This window comes from Mandrillus leucophaeus, unplaced genomic scaffold (genome assembly GCF_000951045.1).
Source record: "Mandrillus leucophaeus isolate KB7577 unplaced genomic scaffold, Mleu.le_1.0 Scaffold167, whole genome shotgun sequence".
Lineage (NCBI taxonomy): Eukaryota > Metazoa > Chordata > Mammalia > Primates > Cercopithecidae > Mandrillus > Mandrillus leucophaeus.
The window spans coordinates 1,219,755-1,240,475 of NW_012101665.1; the positions used below are offsets into that span (position 1 = coordinate 1,219,755).

The following is a 20,721-nucleotide window of genomic DNA, read 5'->3' on the forward strand; positions in this document are numbered from 1 at the left end:
GTAGCTGGTTTTAACTTCGTTTCACTGAAAGGGACACCGAAGAGGGTAGGAAAGACAGTCTTAAATCACCAATGCCATCCCTCCCCCATCTCCCATCAGCGGCCCTGTGCTGCGGAGAGAAAATCTGTGTACTTGGGAGAGGGACAGTGCAGCAACTGTGAGACTTTACACTGAACTCAGTGCCATCCTATCACAGTAGAAAGCTGAACTGAGCTGATGTCCACCCACAGAGGAAGCATTCAGATGAGCCACAGCCAGAGAGGCATCACCCATCCTAGCAGTAGGAACCTGAGTTCCAGCAAGCCACACCAGCATGGACTAAAGTGTTCTGGGGCCCTAAATAAACTTGAAAATCAGTCTAGGCCACAAGGACTGCAACTCCTAGGCAAGGTCTAGCTGTGCTGGGCTTGGAGGCAGTGGACATGGGGGATACACAACCTACTCAGACACCAGCTAGGGTGGCTAAGGGAGTGCTGGCATCACCCCTCCCCGAAGCATAGCTTGTAGCTCCAGAACAGACTCCCTCCTTATACTTAAGGAAAGGAGAGGGAAGAATAAAGAGGACTTTGTCTTGCATCTCTAAAATCAGCTCAGCCACAGTAGGATAGGGCACCAGGCAGAGGTGTGAGGCCTCCTTTCCAGGCCCTAGCTCTGATTTCTAGACACATCCTAGGCCAGAAGGGAACCCACTGCCTTGAAGGGAAGGGCCCAGTCCTCAGAGGATCCATCAGTTGCTGACTAAAGAGCCCCTGGGCCCTGAATAGCCAGAGTGATATCCAGGTAATACACTGTGGGACTCGGGTGAGACTCAGCGCATTCCCAGCTGTGGTGGCTATGGGGAGGGACTCCTTCTTCTTGCAGAGGACAAAGTAAAGGGGACTTTGGCTTGCATTTTAGGTACCAGCTTGGCCACAGAAGGGTAGAGCAACAAGTGGGCTCTTGGAGACCTTATTCCAGGCCTTGGCTCTGGGATGGCATTTCTGTACCTGTCCTGGGCCAGAGGGAAGACCACTCACCCCTGAAGGGTGAGTCCCAGCCTGGCAGCATTCAAGACAAGCTCACGAGAGAGCCCTTGGCCCTTGTGAACATCAGCAGTAGCTTGGCAGTACTCCCCATGGGCCTGTGGTGGTGATGGCCACGGGCTAAGACTCCTCTGCCTGTGAAAAGGGGAGGGAAGAGTGGGAAGGACTGTGTCTTGTAGTTTCAGTGCCAGCTCAGCTGCAGTAGAATAGAACACCAGGTAGATTCCTAAGGTTTCTGACTCATGTCCCTGGCTCCAAGATAGTATCTCTGGACCTACCTGGAACCTGGGGGGTAATCCAGAGAATTCTTCTGAATGTTATTGAAGACCACTAAGGCGATACCTCTATGAGTCTGCAAGAAACCCACCGTTACTGGGCTTGGGAAGTCCCCTAAAGCAGATATGGCATGGATCATAATACCCAAGTATATTAGTCCATTCTCAAGCTGCTAATGAAGACATACCCAAGACTGGGTAATTTATAAAGAAAAACAGGCTTAACAGACTCAGTTCCATGTGGCTGGGAAGCCTCACAATCATGGTGGAAGGCAAGGAGGAGCAAAGTCATGTCTTAGCAGCAGGCAAGAGAGAGCTTGTGTGGGGAACTCCTCTTTATAAAACCATCAGTTCTCATGAGACTCATTCACCATCACAAGAACAGCATGGGAAAAGACCTGCCCCCCAGATTCAATTACCTCCCACTGCGTCTCTCCCATGACACGTGGGAATTATGGGAGCTACAATCCAAGATGAGATATAGGTAAGGACACAGCCAAACCATATCATCAAGTCCTTTTGAATACCTGGAAAGCCTTCCCCAGAAGGATGGGTACAAACAAGCCCAGACTGAGAAGATTACAATAAATACCTAATTACTCAAAGCCCAGACATCAATGAACATCTGTAAGTATCAAGACCATCCAGGAAAACATGACCTCACCAAATGAACTAAATACCAGGGACCAATCCTAGAGAAAGAGATATATGTGAACTTTCTGACAGAGAATTCAAAAGACCTGCTTTGAGGAAACTCAAATAAATTCAAGGTAACACAGAAGAAATTCAGAATTCCATCAGACAAATTTTTAAAAGGATTAAAATAATAAAAAAGAATCAAACAAAATTCCACAGTCGAAAAATGCGGGCCAGGCACAGTGGTTCACGCTTGTAATTCCAGCACTTTGGAAGGCCGAGGTGGGCGGATCACCTGAGATCAGGAGTTTGAGACCAGCCTGGCCAACATGACAAAACCCTGTGTCTACTAAAAATACAAAAATTAGCCAGACATGGTGGCAGGTGCCTGTAATCCCAGCTACTCAGGAGGCTGAGGCAGGCAGAACTGCTTGAACCTGGGAGGCGGAGGTTGCAGTGAGCTGAGATCATGCCACTGCACTCCAGCCTGGGTGACAAAGTGAGACTCCATCTAAAAAAAAAAAAAAAAAAAAAAAAAAGGAAAGATAAAAAGCAATCTCTCTTTTTTTTTTTTTTTTTTGAGGATCTCACTCTGTCACTCAGGCTGGAGTGCAGTGGCATCACAGCTCACTGCAACCTCCACCTCCCAGGCTCAAGCAATCCTCCCACCTCAGCTTTCCTAGTAGCTGGAACCACAGGCACAAGCCACACTACACCTGGCTAATTTTTGTAGCGACAGAGCTTCGCCATGTTGCCTTGACTGGTCTCAAACTCCTGGGTTCAAGCGATCTGCCCACTTCAGCCTCCCAAAATGTTGGGATTACAGGCATAAACTACAGTGCCCAGCCCCATCAGAGTCTCTTAATAGCAGAACTGATCAAGCAGAATAAAGAATTCGTAAGCGTGAAGACAGGCTATCTGAAAAAAATACAGTCAGAGGAGGCAAAAGAAAAAAGAATGAAGCACACCTATAAAATCTGGAAAATAGCTTTAAAAGGCCAATTCTAAAAGTTATTGGTCTTCAAAGAGGCAGAGAAAGAGATAGAGGCAGAAAGTTTATTCAAAGGGATAACAACAGAGAACTCCCCAAACCTACAGAAAAATAACAGTATCCAGTACAAGAAGGTTATAGAACATCAAACAAATGTAACCCAAAGAAAACTACCTCAAGGCCTTTTAATAATTAAACTCACAAAGGTCAAACATAAAGGACCCTAAAAGCAAGAAGAGAAAAGAAACAAATAACATACAACAAAGTTCCAATATGTCTGGCAGGAGACTATTCAGTGCAAACCACAAAGGCCAGGGTACAGTGGTATGACATATTTAAAGTGCTTATGGAAAAAAAACTTTTACCTGAAAATAGTACATATCTGGTGAAACTATCCTTTAAACATGAAAGAGCAGTAATTTCCCAAATGAAAGCTGAGGGATTTCAATACCAGACATGTTCTGCATGAAATACTAAAGGGAGTACTTCAATCAGAAAAAGGGCATTAATGAGTAAGAAGAAATCATCTAAAAGTACAAAACTCACTGGTTACAGAAAGTACACAGAAAAAAATAGTATTATAACACTCTGTAACTGTGACATGTAAAATACTCTTAAGTAGTAAGACAGAAAGATGACCCACAGCTTTTCAAGACACAGGCAGTACAATAAGGTATAAACAAAAACAACAAAAGGTTAAAAAGCGGGGGAACAAATTAAAGTGTAGAGTTATTGGTTTTATTTTCACTTGTTTATTTGTTTATGCAAGCAGTGTTATCAGCTTAAAATAATGGGTTGTAAGATAGTACTTGCAAGCCTCATAGTAACCTCAAACCAAAAAAACCTATAATGAATAAACAAAAAATAGAAAGTAAGAAATTAAATCAAACCATCACAGAAAATAACCTTCACTAAAAGGAAGATAGGAAAGAAGGAAAGAAAGAAGAAAAGACCACAAAACAACCAGAAAATAACAAAATGGGAGGAGTAAGTCTTTACCAAATAGTCATGCTGAATATAAATAGGCTAAACTCTCCAATAAAAAGATACATAGTGGCTGAATGAATAAAAACACAAGCCTCAATGATCTGTTGTGTACAAGAGACACACTTCACCTACAATGATACATACAGACAGAAAATAAAGGGATGGAAAGATATTCCATGCAAATGGAAAGCAAAAAAGAGCAGGAGTAGCTATACTTACCATCAGACAAAATATATTTCAAGACAAAAACTAGGAAGAAAGAAAGCCAATATGTAATGACAAAGAGGTCAATTCAGCAAGAGGATATGCCATTGTGTGAGGGTGTGTGTATGTGTCTGCATATATACAGATGCACACCCAGCACTGGAGCACCCAAATATATAAAGCAAATTATTAGAGCTAAAGACAGAGACAGACCCAATACAATAACAGCTGGAGACTTCAACACCTCATTTTCCATATCGGACAAATTTCCAGCAGAAGATCAACAAAGAAACATCAGATTTAATCTGCACTATAGAACAAATGGACCTAATAGATATTTACAGAATATTTCATCCAACAGCAGTAGCATACACATTCTTTTCCTCAGCACATGGATCATTCTAGAGGACAGACCATATGTTAAGACTCAAAACAAATCTGAAAACATTTTTAAAACCTGAAACAATATGAAGCCTCTTCTCTGCTACAATGGAATAAAACTAGAAATCAATAACAAGAATAATTTTAGAAACAATACAAACACATGAAAATTAAAGAATATGCTCCTGAATGACCAGTGGGTCAATGAAGAAATTAAGAAGAAAACTGAAAAATTTCTTGAAGCAAATGATAATGAAGATACAACGTACCCAAACCTATGGAATATAGTGAAAGTAGTACTAAGAGCGAATTTTATAGCTATTAGTGCCTACATCAAAAAAGAAGAAAAACTCCAAATAAACAACCTAATGATGCATCTTAAAGAACTAGAAAAGCAAGAGCAAATCAAACCCAAAATTAGTAGAAGAAAATAAAGATCAGAGCACAAATGAATGAAATTGAAATTTTGAAAATACAAAACATCAACAAAACAAAAAGTTGGTTTTCTGAAATGATAGACAAACTTGACAAACCTTAACCAAGACTAAGAAAAAAAAGACCGAAGACACAAGTAAATAAAATTAGAGATGAAAAAGGAGACATTACAACTGATACCACAGAAATTCAAAGGATTCTCTTAGTGGTTACTCTGAGCAACTAAATGCCGGTAAACTGGAAAATCTAAAGGAAATGGATAAATTCCTAGACACACAGAATCTACCAAGATTGAACCAAGAAGAAATTCAAAACCTGAACAGACCTATAACAAGCAATGAGATCAAAGCCATAATAAAAAGTCTCCCAGCAATGGAAAGCGTGGGATCTGATGGCTTCACTGCTAAATTCTACCAAACATTTAAAGAACTAATACCAATCCTATTCAAACTATTCTGAAAACAGAGGAGAAGGGAGTATTTCCAAACTCATTCTACAAGGCCAGTATTATCCTGATACCACAACCAGGCAAAGACACATTAAAAAAAAAAAATTGCAGGCCAATATCACTGATGAACATGGATGCAAAAATCCTCAACAAAATACTAGCAAACCAAATTCAACAACACATTTAAAAGATTATTAATCATGACCAAGTGAGATTTACCCCAGGGATGCAAGGATGGTTCAACATACACAAATTAATCAATGTGATACATCATATCAACAGAATGAAAGACAATACCATATGATCATTTCAACTGATGCTCAAAAAGTATTTAATAAAATTCAACATCCCTTCATGATAAAAACTCTCAAAAAGGTAGGTATAGAAGGAATATTCCTCAACATAATGAAAGCCATATACAACAGACCACAGCTAGTATTGTACTGAAAAGGGAAAAACAGGAAGCCTTTCCTCTAACATCTGAAACATAATAAGGATGCCTACTTTCACCACTGTTATTCAACAAAGTACTGGAAGAACTAGCTGGAGCAATCAGAAAAGAGAAAGAAATAGAAGACATCCAAACTGGAAAGGAAGAAGTCAAATTACCTATTTGCAGGTGATATGATCTTATATTCAGAGAAGCCTGAACACTCTACCAAAAAAACTATTAGAACCGATAAATTCAGTAAAGCTGCAGGATACAAAAAACAACATACAAAATTCAGTAGCATTTCTATTTGACAACAGTGAACAATCTAAGAAAGAAATTTTAAAAATTAACCAAAGAAGTGAAAGATCTCTACAATGAAAACTATAGAACAGTGATGAAAGAAACTGAAGAGGACACCAGAAAAATTGAAAGATATTTTGTTTATGGATTAGAAGAATCAGTATTGCTAAAATGTCCATATTACCCAAAGCAATCTATATAACACCATGACATTCTTAATAGGAATAGAAAAAAAAAATTCTACAATTTATATGGAATCAAAAAAGACCCGAACAGCCAAAGCTATCCTGAACAAAAAGAACAAAACTGGAAGAAATCACATTACCTGCCTTCAAGTTATACTACAGAGCTATAGTAGCCAAAATGGCATAGCACTGGCATAAAAAGAGATATGTAGATTACTGGAACAGAATAGAGAACCCAAAAATAAATCCATACATCTACTGAATTCATTTTTTACAAAGGTGCCAAGAACATACATTGGGAGAAAGGACAGTCTCTTCAATGAACAGTGCTGGGAAAACTGGATATCCATATACAAAAGAATCAAACTCCTTTATCCTTTATCTTGCCATATACAAAAATCAGATAAAAATGGATTAAAAACTTACATCTAAGACCTCAAACTATGAGACTACCGTAAGAAAACACTGGGGATACTCTCTAGGACATTAATCTGGGCAAAGATTTCTTGAGGAATACCCCACAAGCACAGGCAACCAAAGTAAAAATGGACAAATGGACATATCAAGTTAAAAAGCTTCTGCAAAGCAAAGGAAACAATCAACAAAGTGAAGAGACATCTCACAGAATAGTGGTTCTCACTGTGCAGTTTGGAGAAGGTGCAATACTCTCCAGCGCCACCACTACCATTACTATAAATAATGTTTGTAAAATTCACACGTAGTAAACAATTTAGGACAGTCATGCCTGCTTACAGATGTTATTTGTCTGTTAAAACTAGTCTACAGATTGTTTCATGAATGCTTTGTCAAATTATGATAAAGTGCAATAATGTTTGAAGACTGTAAGTGACACTGTATCTTGTTCCTAACAAGATAAACCTTGTTTTTGTCCTTGCTTTATCTCAAAAAAAGTGTATATCCCTTAATATTATACATTGCATTCCAGGAATATATCATTCATTCCTTCCACCCAGCCAATGTTTATTCATTGAGTTCTTAACACAAGCCAGGAACTATGATCAATGTTGGGAAAAATGAACAGATGTAGTTCCTTACCCCATAAATGTATATAAATAATGTATATACAGACAGTTCCCAACTTACAATGGTTCAATTTACCATTTTTTGACTTTACAATATATTCATACAACTATTGTTTTTCATTTTCAGTATAGCATTCAATAAAGTACATGAGATATTCAGTACTGTAGCATAAAACAGGCTTTGTGTTAGATGATTTTGCCCACCTGTAGGCTAAGGTAATTATCCTGGGCATGTTTAAGGCAGGCAAGGCTAAGCTATAACGTTCTGTAAGTTAGGTGTATTAAATACATTTTCCACTTAAACAATGGGTTTATTGAGACATAATCCCATCGTAAGTTGAGGAGCACACAAATCTGTACACAGACATACATACAGATAGACAGACATACAGACAGACAGATGGATAGATAAATCTATAGATATATTGAAGGAAAGGCATAGAATATTATGAATTAGGGACCTAGTTTAGATTAGAGGGGACAGTGCAGAACTCTCAGAGAGGGTGATATTTATTTATTTTTATTTTTGAGACAGAGTCTCATTCTGTCACCCAGGATGGAGTGCAGTGGCCTGATCTTGGCTCACTACAACCTCCATCTCCCAGGTTCAAGCAATTCTCCTGTCTCAGCTCTCAAGTACCTGGGACTACAGGTGCACGCCACCAAGCCCGGCTAATTTTTGTACTTTTAGTAGAGATGGGGTTTCACCATGTTGGTCAGTCTGGTCTTGAACTCCTGACCTGAAGCAATCCACCCATCTCAGCCTCCCAAAGTGCTGGGAATACAGGCGTGAGCCACCGTGCCTGGCTGAGAGGGTAATATTTAAACTGGAAACTATTCAGGCAAAGAAGGAAAGAACATTCTAGACAAAGGATATACCTCATATGAATGCCCTGAAGAGAAAATAACTTAAGATGTTCCAGAAACCAAAAAATGCTGGTGTGACTGCGGCATAGTAAGAGACAGAAGAGATCTAGTGATGAAATTGGAGAGGCAGGTGGAGCCAGATCACAGAAAGTCTACAGACACCAACGGTGTGTCAGGTTTCATGGTATCATGCAAAGCCAATAAAAAGCTTTAAGTAAGAAACTGGCATTTCATTTGGTATTTTAAAAAGATCACTCTGGTCTCTATAAATGGGTAAGAGGAGTGAAAAAGTAGAAATGAAGATGCCTGTTAGGAGAATGCCACAGTAAGCAGAGGGAGAAATGAGGGTGTCTGGAGTAGCACTGTGGTAGCAGAAATGGCATTGAGGGAAAAGATTGTTAATTCTAGTTTGGAGGATGTTTAAATAAACTACAACAAATCCAGAGAACAGATCATAAAAGCTCACTCTCATCTCATGATTCTTCATCAACGTTTAGAAACAGTGTATCACATGGACCTTGAAGAAGAGGTAGAAGTACTTACAAAATTTTGGAGCTAAAAGGAAGCACAAGAATCCCGTAGTCATCTTTTACTACCCACACATACGTGTAGTTAGAATCAGAGTAAGCATCAGATTATGATCTTTAGCCTCCATAGATTATCCTGCCATATGATCTCATGAACAGGAATATACTTTACCAACTTTCTCTTTTCAAACTTAACTAGACACCACTCCACTTTGCTACAACTCTTGTAATGCACTGCTTACTCATTCTGGAATTTGGAGAAAGGATGGAGAATGAAGAAGGAATGGGAAATCAAATTTTAAAGAGTAAGTATCATTCTCACTAAATCAACCCACAAACAAATAATATTCTCTTCTGTTCCTTACCCTACTTTCCGGGCCCCAGGCATACTCAGAAGCCTGATATAAGATCCTGAGGCCAAAGCACTTGAAGAAAACAAGAGCCTCATGATCATTTGAAATGTGAGTTAACTCCAAAGATTTAAGCATGACTAATTTAGAGAAAATCGGGCCAAGGATTAACGATCATTCTCCAAAACTTTTCTATTCTTAATTCCCAGGATTACACAACTATTAATTATAGTGAGTAACTCTTCTTGTTCTAAGTAATAGAAAATTTGTATTTACTATGTCCTAAATAACATGTTATATGAATTTCACCTCAATAGGTCTACACTAATGTGTTATATCACTGTATCCCTTCCTTAACTTAAAAATATTATATATGTACGGTTATATATAACCGTACACTGCAATCAGATGTTACTTGAAAATTCTAACCTTAAACATGGGCCTCACATGCTCCAAATGTGTTGCACTTGTAAAAGGTGCCTGAACATGGCTCACGGCCTCCATGAGTGCTTTAGCTGTCTTGGCCATCTGCTCCATTTCTAAGTTGTACAGAAGTCTTCTTTGTTTTTCACTGGCTACATCTGAAACAATAAACACTATCAGCATTTAAAATATAAAACATTTAAGAATTCTATTTTGATGTTTTACTATCAAATAATAAACACCACCAACACTAATTAAAAATAATCCTAAGAAGCAAGACACAAAAGATCCCATATTGTATGATTCCACCTATATGAAAAATCCAGAATAGGTAAAATCCACGGAAATAGAAAGTAGACTGGTATTTTCCAGGGGCTGGGGGAGAGGGAATAAGGAGTAATTGCTTGATGGGTTTGGAGTTTCATTTTGGGATAATGAAATATTTTGGAATTAGAGGTGGTAGTTGCACAACACTGTGAATGTACTAAATGCCGCTGAATTATTCATTTTTAAATGGCTAATTTTATGTTATATGAATTTTGCCTCAAAAAATAAATACCTAGACTGGGAGTCAGGAATAAGTGGAAAACCTATGACAAGGGAAACGAGTAGGTACAACTGTCACAATAAATTAGGGAAACAACCCAAACATGGAACTGGAGAAGAGTAGAGAGGTAAAATGCAATGGTATCTGGCCGGGTGTGGTGGCTCATGCCTGTAATCCCAGCACTCTGGGAAGCCGAGGCAGGCGGATCACCTGAGGTCAGGAGTTCAAGACCAGCCTGACCAACATGGAAAAACCTGGTCTCTACTAAAAATACAAAAAAATTAGCCAGGTGTGGTGGCACACGCCTGCAATCCCAGCTACTTGGGAGGCTGAAACAGGAGAATCGCATGAACCCAGGAGATGGAGGTTGTGGTGAGCCGAGATCGCGCTGAGCCATGATCATGCCATTGCACTCCAGCCTGGGCAACAAGAGCAACACTCCGTCTCAAAAAAAAAAAAAAAAAAAAGAGGCAATGGCATCTTTGTACCACACAGGTTTGAATGACAGCTCCTGAGTTAACAAGAAAACAACTGGCCATAACTTAACTCCAGGGTAATTTTGGTGTTTTCAGCACACCACCATCTCCTTCCCATTTCCAGCTTCTCTTATTTCCTACCACCATACATAAAATAGGACAGAAAAAGAGGGATATGAGGATGATACAATATATAATATTCTTTTCTCCTGCCATTTGGATTTAACTGCTGTACTCTGTTTAAACTTGAGATTTTAGTTCCAAGTGGAAGTGCTCAGAAATGCAAGAATCCTCTTTCTATATTACTGTTATATTCTTGAGCCATTACCCTCATCTCATTCCTGTAGTCAGATTTCAGCTCAAACTTAATTACCACTGTCCACAGGTACAGAGTGTCTAGAAGGGGGCTGGGTTCACAGGTGCCTCCTGGTGCTAGTTAGATCTAGGGACTCTATAGTGATATAACTTGTGGTCTGTTTGAGGTAGCAATTTCTAACTCTATGAGCTCTCACCTGATCCTAAGTCTCCCCACCTCTTCCAATCACCCCTACTTTCAGCTTCCGTTTATGTGTAATAAAAGATGAACAAATGGAAATATATCGCTTGAAGATGATGAGGAAGAAGAAAAAATGACAAGGGTCTTGAAGCCTGACTATTGAGTCTAACTACTCTTTATGACCTCCAAATCCTTGCTGGGGTTAACTACTAAATGGATCCGCGTATATTAAATGCACACTGACACATGCATATAATGTATTCCATTTTCCACTAATCACTGGTCAGTGTTACCTTTCTTCAGAATGTGGGGAAAAAAATACAATCACATCACCAAACTCTATTATAATATTTCTCATCAAAACATGGTTCTTAACAGTATTTCTAAGGTTACTTTATTCTAAATAAAGTGAAAAACTCTCTTTTAAATTATAAAGTTTTTTCTTTTTTAGAGACAAGAACCTCGCTATATTGCCTATGCTGGTCTCGAACTCCTGGGTTCAAGTGATCCTTCTGCTTCAGCCGCCCTGAGTAGCTGGGGACTATAAATGCAAACCACCACACCTGACCATAAGTGAAAAACTCTTAGGAACCCATATTTTCCCCCTTGAACAATCAGAATTTAATTAATTTAGATACTTACTTTGTTTACTTGATTTTGTAGGGATTGTTAGTTCTTTTGTTTCCTTCATTGATATCTTTTTCCCAGCTATTTCATTATAGATGGCTGATAGATACTCTTCAGGAAGGTCTTTACTGTCATTGATACCTCTATTCATCTTAATGTACTGTTCCTTTGTCATTTTATTTTTCACCTAAATATGAAAAACCATTATAATTCCTAAAAATTAACATAAAGGTTACACTTGTATTTTAAGGATATGAATATTTACATAAGAGATTTTGTAAATACTTTTGAGGATCGAAACTGGAAAACATTCAACAAAATATAGATAAAAATGAAAAAAAAATCACAGAAAACGAAGGCAATACAGAAAAGACCCATTCTGGCATAAACTAATTCACGCTCTGAGGTGGACATGAGTAATGTGCAACCAGAAAGGAGGGAAGTTGAACAATGAAAATATTTGTTTTTGCCCAAGGTTTAAGAGCTCCTGCAATCTCTTAATAGGGCCATGACAATTATTGGAAACAAAGGTATCGAAAACATTCAAATCTTAGTTTAGAAGAACATAAATGTGCTGTTAATGAATTTAAAGTTGACTTTATATACAATGGGTATAAACATAACAATACTTGAGATTTATTTAAAACCAGATAACAATCTCTCTGACTGAGTCACTGTGGCAACTGAATTATGTCAGGTGATCTGTACAAAGTATCCTTGGAATGTTTTGTCCTGTGTAAGAGTACCCTAAACAGAAATGCCTTTTGCACCTTGATAAAGCTGTGGAATGCAAGTTTGGAGTCTGTAAGATGGTAGGCCTATTAACAAACTTGGGAACTAGCAAAGACAAAATGTTTACACTTTACCTCCAGAAACCTAGACAGAAAAAACTCAGAAGTCTTATGTGATGTTTCTGAAGAGACACTTATTTAATTAAATATATTTCTACATCTTATATGATGTCTCTGAAAAGATATTTATTTAATTAAGTATATTTCTACCACCTTCCACAAAGAACTTAAGGTAAACTCTTAAGATATGATTCCTGTAAATTTACATGAAAGTACACAGAAAAATAATCAAGCGAGTCATCAGAAGCTTGCAAAAATAACTATAGAGAGTGTGGTGTTATGTGCCTGTAGTCCCAGCTATTCAGGAGGCTGAGGAAGGAGGATGGCACAAGCCCAGGAATTCAAGTCCAACCTAGGCAACATAGCAAAACCCTGTCTCAAACAAAAAGCAAAAGTACAGAGGAACCAAAACTTTCAGAAAATGTAACTGGGATACATACACTTATTTACTTCAGATAATTCTGCAAACAGATTTTTCTAACACGTCAGAAAGGGAGGCAGGAGTGCTTTTCCTACAAAAATGTAAAAATATTACCATGAAAGTTTTCAAGCGTAACGTATCATTTAATGGGATAAAATGCTATCATCTTACAACTTCAAAAACTCATCTTGAGTCACGGCACAAAAAAAAAAAAATGAAAGAAAGAAGCTTTTTTAACGAAAGTTCAGGTGAATGCTTAAAAAACACACCAGGAATAACAAAATAAAAGACTACACACTGCTGCCAGTAAGAAGTAAAGGAAGATTAAAATCACCTGGAAATTTTAAGCATGGTAAAATGTTTTAGTATTATGTCAATCAGAAGCAAAGAAAAGTCTTTTCTTTTTTTTTTTGAGACGGAGTCTCACTCTATGGCCCAGGCTGGAGTGCAGTGGCCAGATCTCAGCTCACTGCAAGCTCCGCCTCCCGGGTTCCCACCATTCTCCTGCCTCAGCCTCCCGAGTAGCCGCCCGCCACCTCGCCCGGCTAGTGTTTTGTATTTTTTTTTAGTAGAGATGGGGTTTCACCGTGTTAACCAGGATGGTCTCGATCTCCTGACCTCGTGATCCGCCCGTCTCGGCCTCCCAAAGTGCTGGGATTACAGGCTTGAGCCACCGCGCCCGGCCGAAAAGTCTTGACAGAAAATCTGAAGTAGCAGTTTATTGTCTCTGGATCTGGGTTAGGGATCCCATACGTGGGTGTACAGAATACTTTGCTTTCGGGTCCCCAAAATAAAGCACACTGCTTCACACAGAACACTTCTGTCACAGTGGGAGTCTGAAGCTGTATAAAACAAAATCTGACTTTTCTTCTCCTGACATCTTTTATGGAATATTCTACTCCTGACTTTTATCCTCATGTGCTTGTATTAAGCTGTGCCTTATTTAGTGTTTAAATCACTTAAAGCCAGTTGTTACTACTGATGATTATTGTATACACAAAAATTAAGTGTGTTTTAAATATGCCTAAAATTTTTTTTTAAATCACTGACTCTCTCACACACTACATAAAAAATAGCATAACTATAAATATTCTGGGTGAAAAGGGAACATAAACAGCTTGTTAAAATCCATCTATATTTTAAGTTTGAAAAGAACTAAGAATGAGAATTAGTTTTAAGAAATTCCTTTAAAGTTATTTGTATTTTAAAATGTTGTCATTTGTTATAGTTAGTTAAATCAACTGAGGCCAAAATCATGGGTACAATTTTCTAACAGATTACTTAGCTTCATAGAAACTCACAAGCTGTTCTACAGCTGCAGGCTGCATAGCAGCACATGACACCAGGCAGCAAGCTACTAAGGAACAGTTGGACAACAAGCAGTTGCCACCGCTAGACTAGGACTTCAAGCACGTGTTCTGCAAACAGGCACTGTTACACTGAAGACGGGACACTGTTGTGAAGGTAATGCTCCCTAACTGTTATGTCCTTAGAAACTTTTCACAGTCTGGGTACTTATGAAAAGATATAAAAGGAATTTTTAATATTTCTTCAAAATCACATAAGTATGTACATATGTATAGGAAGACATTGCACAGGTGCATATAATACTGCTTATTCATTTATAGAACCAAATGTCTTTTAAAGCATAGCCTTTTAAAATCAAATGTATGTAAACCCAGGTTAAAATATTCTAGTTTAGATTGAAAAATCAAATGAAAAAATTAGACTGAAAATTCTGGTGTAAAAATACAAAAAACACAAATACAAAAAAACACAAATACAAAAAAATCCCAACTATGAACTACCTTATAAAGCCATACAGTAAAAGTCATCACGCTTGATAATAAAAGCCCTGAAGGTGAGCTGCTTTGACTATACTGCCAATAATATGCGAGAGGCAAATCTTGAATTATTAAAATCTTTAATAAATGTTTAAAAGTCCTATATAAAATCAGGTACATTTGTGGTAAATGCATAGTTGCTCAATATTGTGTTTAAAACAGGAGTAACTTCATATATAATCAAATGTATATACATATGTATATAATCGTATACATTCTTACTTTAGGTTTGGTATATACTCTCCTTATCTACTCTGCTTTAAACATCTCAAAACAGACACAAAAAATCCCTATACTGCAAAGGTTAATCTCAAAATTCAAATAAATTTTAATTTTTCCAATACATCTCAGACTAGAAAGTAGGTAATTTATTTTACATCCTAAGAATAACAAATATCATTAGATACCTACCCCTAGAAGTACTAAGAAATCCTTGCAAATAATTTATAAAGGTAATTTTACCCAAGGATGTCAATGTGTGTTTTTAGAAACTAAGCAAAAAATACTAAAACTATAAAATCAAACTTTTTTGGTAGATATCAGAAATCAAGTGACAGTTCTTTAATATTTAAGAAGGAAATATGAATTTTATGAGCCAAAAGAAATGAACATTTCTAGGTATCAGGTATCTTTAAACTATGATTAACTTTTTAGGTACGATGGTATTATGGTTATGTTTAATTAGAGTACTTCTCTTTTAGAGAAACATACTGAGATAAATGCAGATGAAATGGTATGATATCTGAGATCTGCTTCAAAATTATCTAGGGGAGGGAAGAGATACAGATACAAGAAGACCGGCCATAAGTTGATAACTGTGGAAGGTAGGTAATGGGTACATTAGAGTTCATTATACTAATCCCTCTACTGTTGAAGTTTGAAACTTTTTTTTTTCTTTTTTTGAGACACGGTCTGCCTCTGTCACCCAGGATGGACTGCAGTGACACAATCTCAGCTCACTGGATGACTTGTGCCTCCCAGGCTGAAGTGATCCTCCCACCTTAGCCCTCCAAGTAGTTGGGACCACAGGCATATGCCACAGTGCCCAGCTAATTTATGCATATTTTGTAGAGACAGGGTTTCATCATGTTGCCCAGGCTGGTCTTAACTCCTGGACTCATGTGATCCACCTGTCTCGGCCACCCAAAGTGCTGGGATTACAGGTGTTAGGTACCACGCTTGGCCTGAAACATTATATTTTTTAGAAAGATGGTTTATACATAGTGTTTTTCCATCTTGTGACAAGTAGACATAAGACCTATAAACGTCTTGTTAGATTAAAATTTATCTTAAGCTTTATACAATTGTCAATCATGAATGACAAATACAGAAACATTTTATAGATAGCTGAAAGTCTGATTTTAATTACTACCAGAAGTTGCTTTTGTAAAACATTCACCATCCCAAATTAAATACCCAAATATGGTGACTGGTTTAACTGAATAAAACTAAAATTTCAACTATTACTTACTGAATTCAGAATAATGTATTTATTTTGTACCACTTATTGTAAAACTGACTTAAAAGAAGACATACCTGTGGACTGTGAAGGTCTGTGGTCAACATGATAATTGAATAAGCCAAAACATAAGCAGTATCCGCACTAGCAAAGAGAGTTTGTCTGGAAAAATAAATTTATCATGTTATAAAGTACTGTTTTACATAGATTCATTTAAATAAGTCACCTCAAATCCCATAGCATTTGTATTTTTCTAAGTATCTCACATTATAATTTTTTATGGATTTGTTTTATGACTTCCAGATTGTAGACAATCTAAATTCTCTAAACAGGAGATTAGGTCCTATTATCTATAAATCCTTGGATGCTACCTAGCACGGTGTTTCGGATATAACAGTCAGTCAATGAGCATTTGAACCTTATTTACCCTTGGTTGCATTCTAGGTATCTTGCAGCAAATTTTTCCATTAATCGATCGATTTTCTGAGCTTCCCCTGGAAGACGAAATCCTTCTAGAAACATACGAAGGGCTGAAACGAAGTCTTTTCCTGAAAAGTCATGTTGGTCCACATATGCATACATGACTTCTTTGTTAAATTTATCATTATCTCCCAGGAACTCACCCACTTGAGTCTAAAGTAAAAACAGAGATAGAAATTGATATTTTCTTTTCTTTCTTTTTTTTTTTTTTTTTGAGACGGAGTCTTGCTCTATTGCCCAGGCTGGGGTGCAGTGGCGCAATCTCGGCTCACTGCAACTGCTGCCCCCAGGTTCAAGCGATTCTCCTGCCTCAACCTCAAGTAGCTGGGATTACAGGCACCTGCCACTGCGCCCAGCTAATTTTTTTTGTATTTTTGGTGGAGACAGGGTTTCACTATCTTGTTCAGGCTGGTGTTGAACTCCTGACCTCAGGTAATCCACCCGCCTGAGCCTCCCAAAGTGCTGGGATTACAGGCATGAGCCACCGTGCCTGGCCAGAAATTGAGATTTTCATGAGATGTTTACATTCGCCACACGGTCACTTAAAAAGTAGAAAATTTCGTTAAGATCCACAGGCTTTTGACTATAGAGTTAACAATTTCAAACACAAAGCTTAAAGTTAAACACACTAACTGCCTTCATAAAAATATCAGGAAATTCTTTTGTTTAGAAAATTTAAAAAGCAGAATTTATATTTTAGACACACAGACACACAGACACAGACACACAGACACAGACACACACACACACACACACACACACACACACACACACACGTCATCACTCAGTATCAGTGGGGGATTGGTTCCAGGACCCCGCATGGATAATCCATGGATGCTCAAGTTCCTTATAAAAAATGGCATAGTATTTGCATATAATCTATGCACATCCTCCCATATATTCTACTCCCATATCTAGATTACTTATAATATATAATATAATGTAAATAGGTTTTCTGCATTGTTTAGGAAATAACTACAAGAAAAAAGTTTGTACACATTCAGTACAGATGCAATCACCCATTATTCCCCCTGAATATTTTCAATTTGTGGTTGGTTGAATCCACAGATGTAGAATCCATGGATACAGAACTCATGGCTACAGAGGGCCAATTACAGATGATTTTATAACCAAGAATATTCTTTTTGTTTGTTTTTGAGACAGACTCACTCTGTAGCCCATGCTGGAGTGCAGTGGTGCAACCTTGGCTCACTGCAACCTCCACCTCCTGGGTTCAAGTGACTCTCCTGCCTCAGCCTCCTGAGTAGCTGGCATTACAGGCGCCCACCACCACACCCAGCTAATTTTTTGTATTTTTATTAGAGACAAGGTCTTGCCACATTGGCCAGGCTGGTCTCGAACTCCTGACCTCGGGTGATCTACCTGCCTCGGCCTCCCAAAGTGCTGGAATTACACACGTGAGCCACTGTGCCCAGCCAACCAAGGTTCTTCTTCATGTTTTACTTACCTCTATACTTAGGAAAGCATTTTAAAGGAGTCACAATATGTATTATTAACTTAAAAAAGAATTTTACAGAAAAGGGGCCAGGCGTGGTGGCTCACACCTGTAATCCCAGCACTTTGGGAGGCTGAGGCAGGAGGACTGCCTGAGCCCAGGAGTTCAAAACTAGCCTGGGCAATATAGCGAGACCCTGTCACTAATAAAAAGAAAAAAAAAATCCCAAGAATTTTACAGAAAGGTTAGAAAGAAAATGGTATTCTTACAGAGTCTAATCTTTCCTCTTGATGTAAGAATTGGGCAATATCTTCAGGTGTGGTGCCAAGCATCCCTTGTTCTTGGAGGTACTGTATTCCTCTCTTTGGTTTCTTATTAAATCTAGATGATGTTAAAGTTAGTAAGAACATTAAAAATAGAAAACCATTCGTAGTCCCAGAAAACATCTTAAACCACAGTAAATTAATTTTCTAATAGCACCCAGAAAAACAGCAGCTTATTTAATACAAATCAGTATATGAATATACAAAATAATTACACTGTGCCAAGTTTTCTTTATTTTCTTTATAGAAGTAAGTCTCATATGGAAGGCCATCCTTATTACTATCATTTCACTGACTTTTTGTTACAGTATGAAGCGTTTTTTAAATCCATATCGACAGTGGGAAATTAGACTAACAGAGGCTATTAGAGAGAAAGCCATGTAGTAGACAAACTTTGAGTAAGGCTGTGAATACTAAATATCTCATACAGGCATACTTCATTTTATTGCACTTCAAAGATATGTGGTTTTTACAAATTGATGGTTTGTGGCAACCCTGCATTGAAGGTCTATCAGTACCATTTTCCCAAAACCACATGCTCACTTTGTATCTGTGTCACATTTTGGTAATTCTCACAATAGTTCACACTTTTTCATTATTGTATCTGTTACTGTGACCTGTGATCAGTGACCTTTGATGATGCTATTGTAATTGTTTTGGGGTGACACAAACCACGCCCATATAAGATGGCAAACTTAATAATCATATGTGTTCTGATTGCTCCACTGACTGGTTGTTCCTCATCTCTCTTCCTTTCCTTGGGCTTCCCTATTCCAAGACAAAAAAATACTGAAATTGGGCCAATTAAGAACCCTACAATAAGTGTCCAAGTGGAAGGAAGAGTCGCACATCTCTCACTTTAAATAAAAAACTAGAAATGACTGAGCTTAGTGAGGAATGCATGTCAAAAGCCAAGACTTACTGAAAGCTAGGTCTCTTGCGCCAAATGAAGTTGTGAATGCAAAGGAAAAGATCTTGATGGAAGTTTAAAGTGCCACTCCAGTGAACACACAAGTAGGAAAGTAAAACAGCCTAAATGCTGATATGGAGAAGGTTTTCATGTATGAAAAGAAGATCAAACCAGTCACAACATTACCTTAAGGCAAAGCCTAATCCCAAGAAAGGCCCCAACTCTCTTCAAGTCTATAAGGCTAAGAAAGGTAATGAAGCTGCAGAAGAAAATCTGGAAGCTAGCAGAGGTTGGATCATGAGATTTAAGGAAAGAAGCAGTCTCCATATCATAAAAGCACAAGGTCTGATAGCAAGTGCTGATGGAGAAGCTGCAGCAAGTTATCCAGAAGATCTAACTATGATCATTTATGAAGGTGGTTACACTAAACAACAGATTTTCCACATATATAAAACAGTCTTTCTTCTATTGGAAGAAGATGCCATCTATGACTTTCATAGCAAGAGAGGAGAAGTTAATGCCTGGCTTCAAAGCTTCAAAGGACAGACTGGCTCTCTTGGGGGCTAATATAGCTGATGACATTAACAAGTCAATGCTCATTTAAAAATTCCAAAGATCCCAGGGTCCTTAAGAATTACATGCTAAATCTACTCTGCCTGCACTCTAGAAATGGCACAACAAAGCCTGGATGACAGCACCATCTGTTTACAACATAGATGACTGAATATTTGAAGCCCACTGTTGAGACCTACTGCTTCAAAGAAAAGATTCCTTTTAAGAGATTACTGTTCATTGACAATGCACCTGATCACCCAAGAGCTCTGACGGAAATGTGCAATGAGATTAATGTTGCTTTCATGCCTGCTAACACAATACCCATTCTGCAGCCCTTGGATGAAAGAGTGACTTTGTTTTTGTAGAAATGCAGTCTCGCTATGCTGTCCAGGTTGATTTCAAACTCCTGGACTAAACTGATCTTCCCACCTTGGCTTCCCAAAACTGGGATTACAGAGGCATGAGCCATTGTGCCCTTTCCTCAGGAGTAACTCTGAATTTCAAGTCTTTTTTTTTTTTTTTTTTAAAGAAATGGGGTATTGCTACATTGCGCACACTGATCTTGAACTCCTGGCCTCAAGCCTCATGAGTAGCTGGGATTACAGGTGTAAGCTACCATGCCTGGCTAACTTTCAACTCTAGAAAGAAATACATTTCATAAGGCTATAGCTGCCATGTAGAGAGATACTTCTACTGAAACTGGGAAAAGTAAATTGAAAACCTTCTGGAAAGGATTCACTGTTCTAGATGCCATTAAGAACATTTGTGA

The 20,721-nt window shown here is 38.1% G+C and overlaps 1 protein-coding gene across 1 annotated transcript in view; it reads right to left on the minus strand.

Moving 5' to 3' along the window:
- ARFGEF1 (ADP-ribosylation factor guanine nucleotide-exchange factor 1 (brefeldin A-inhibited)) overlaps positions 1-20,721 on the minus strand; it is a 105,337-nt gene that overhangs the window by 44,345 nt on the left and 40,271 nt on the right. The window contains exons 14-18 of the mRNA XM_011976488.1: positions 18,434-18,545; positions 16,656-16,861; positions 16,306-16,390; positions 11,669-11,840; positions 9,514-9,665 (exon numbers count right to left, since the gene is read on the minus strand). Coding sequence (XP_011831878.1) covers positions 9,514-9,665; positions 11,669-11,840; positions 16,306-16,390; positions 16,656-16,861; positions 18,434-18,545 — 727 coding nt within the window. The remainder of the gene's footprint in view (positions 1-9,513; positions 9,666-11,668; positions 11,841-16,305; positions 16,391-16,655; positions 16,862-18,433; positions 18,546-20,721) is intronic.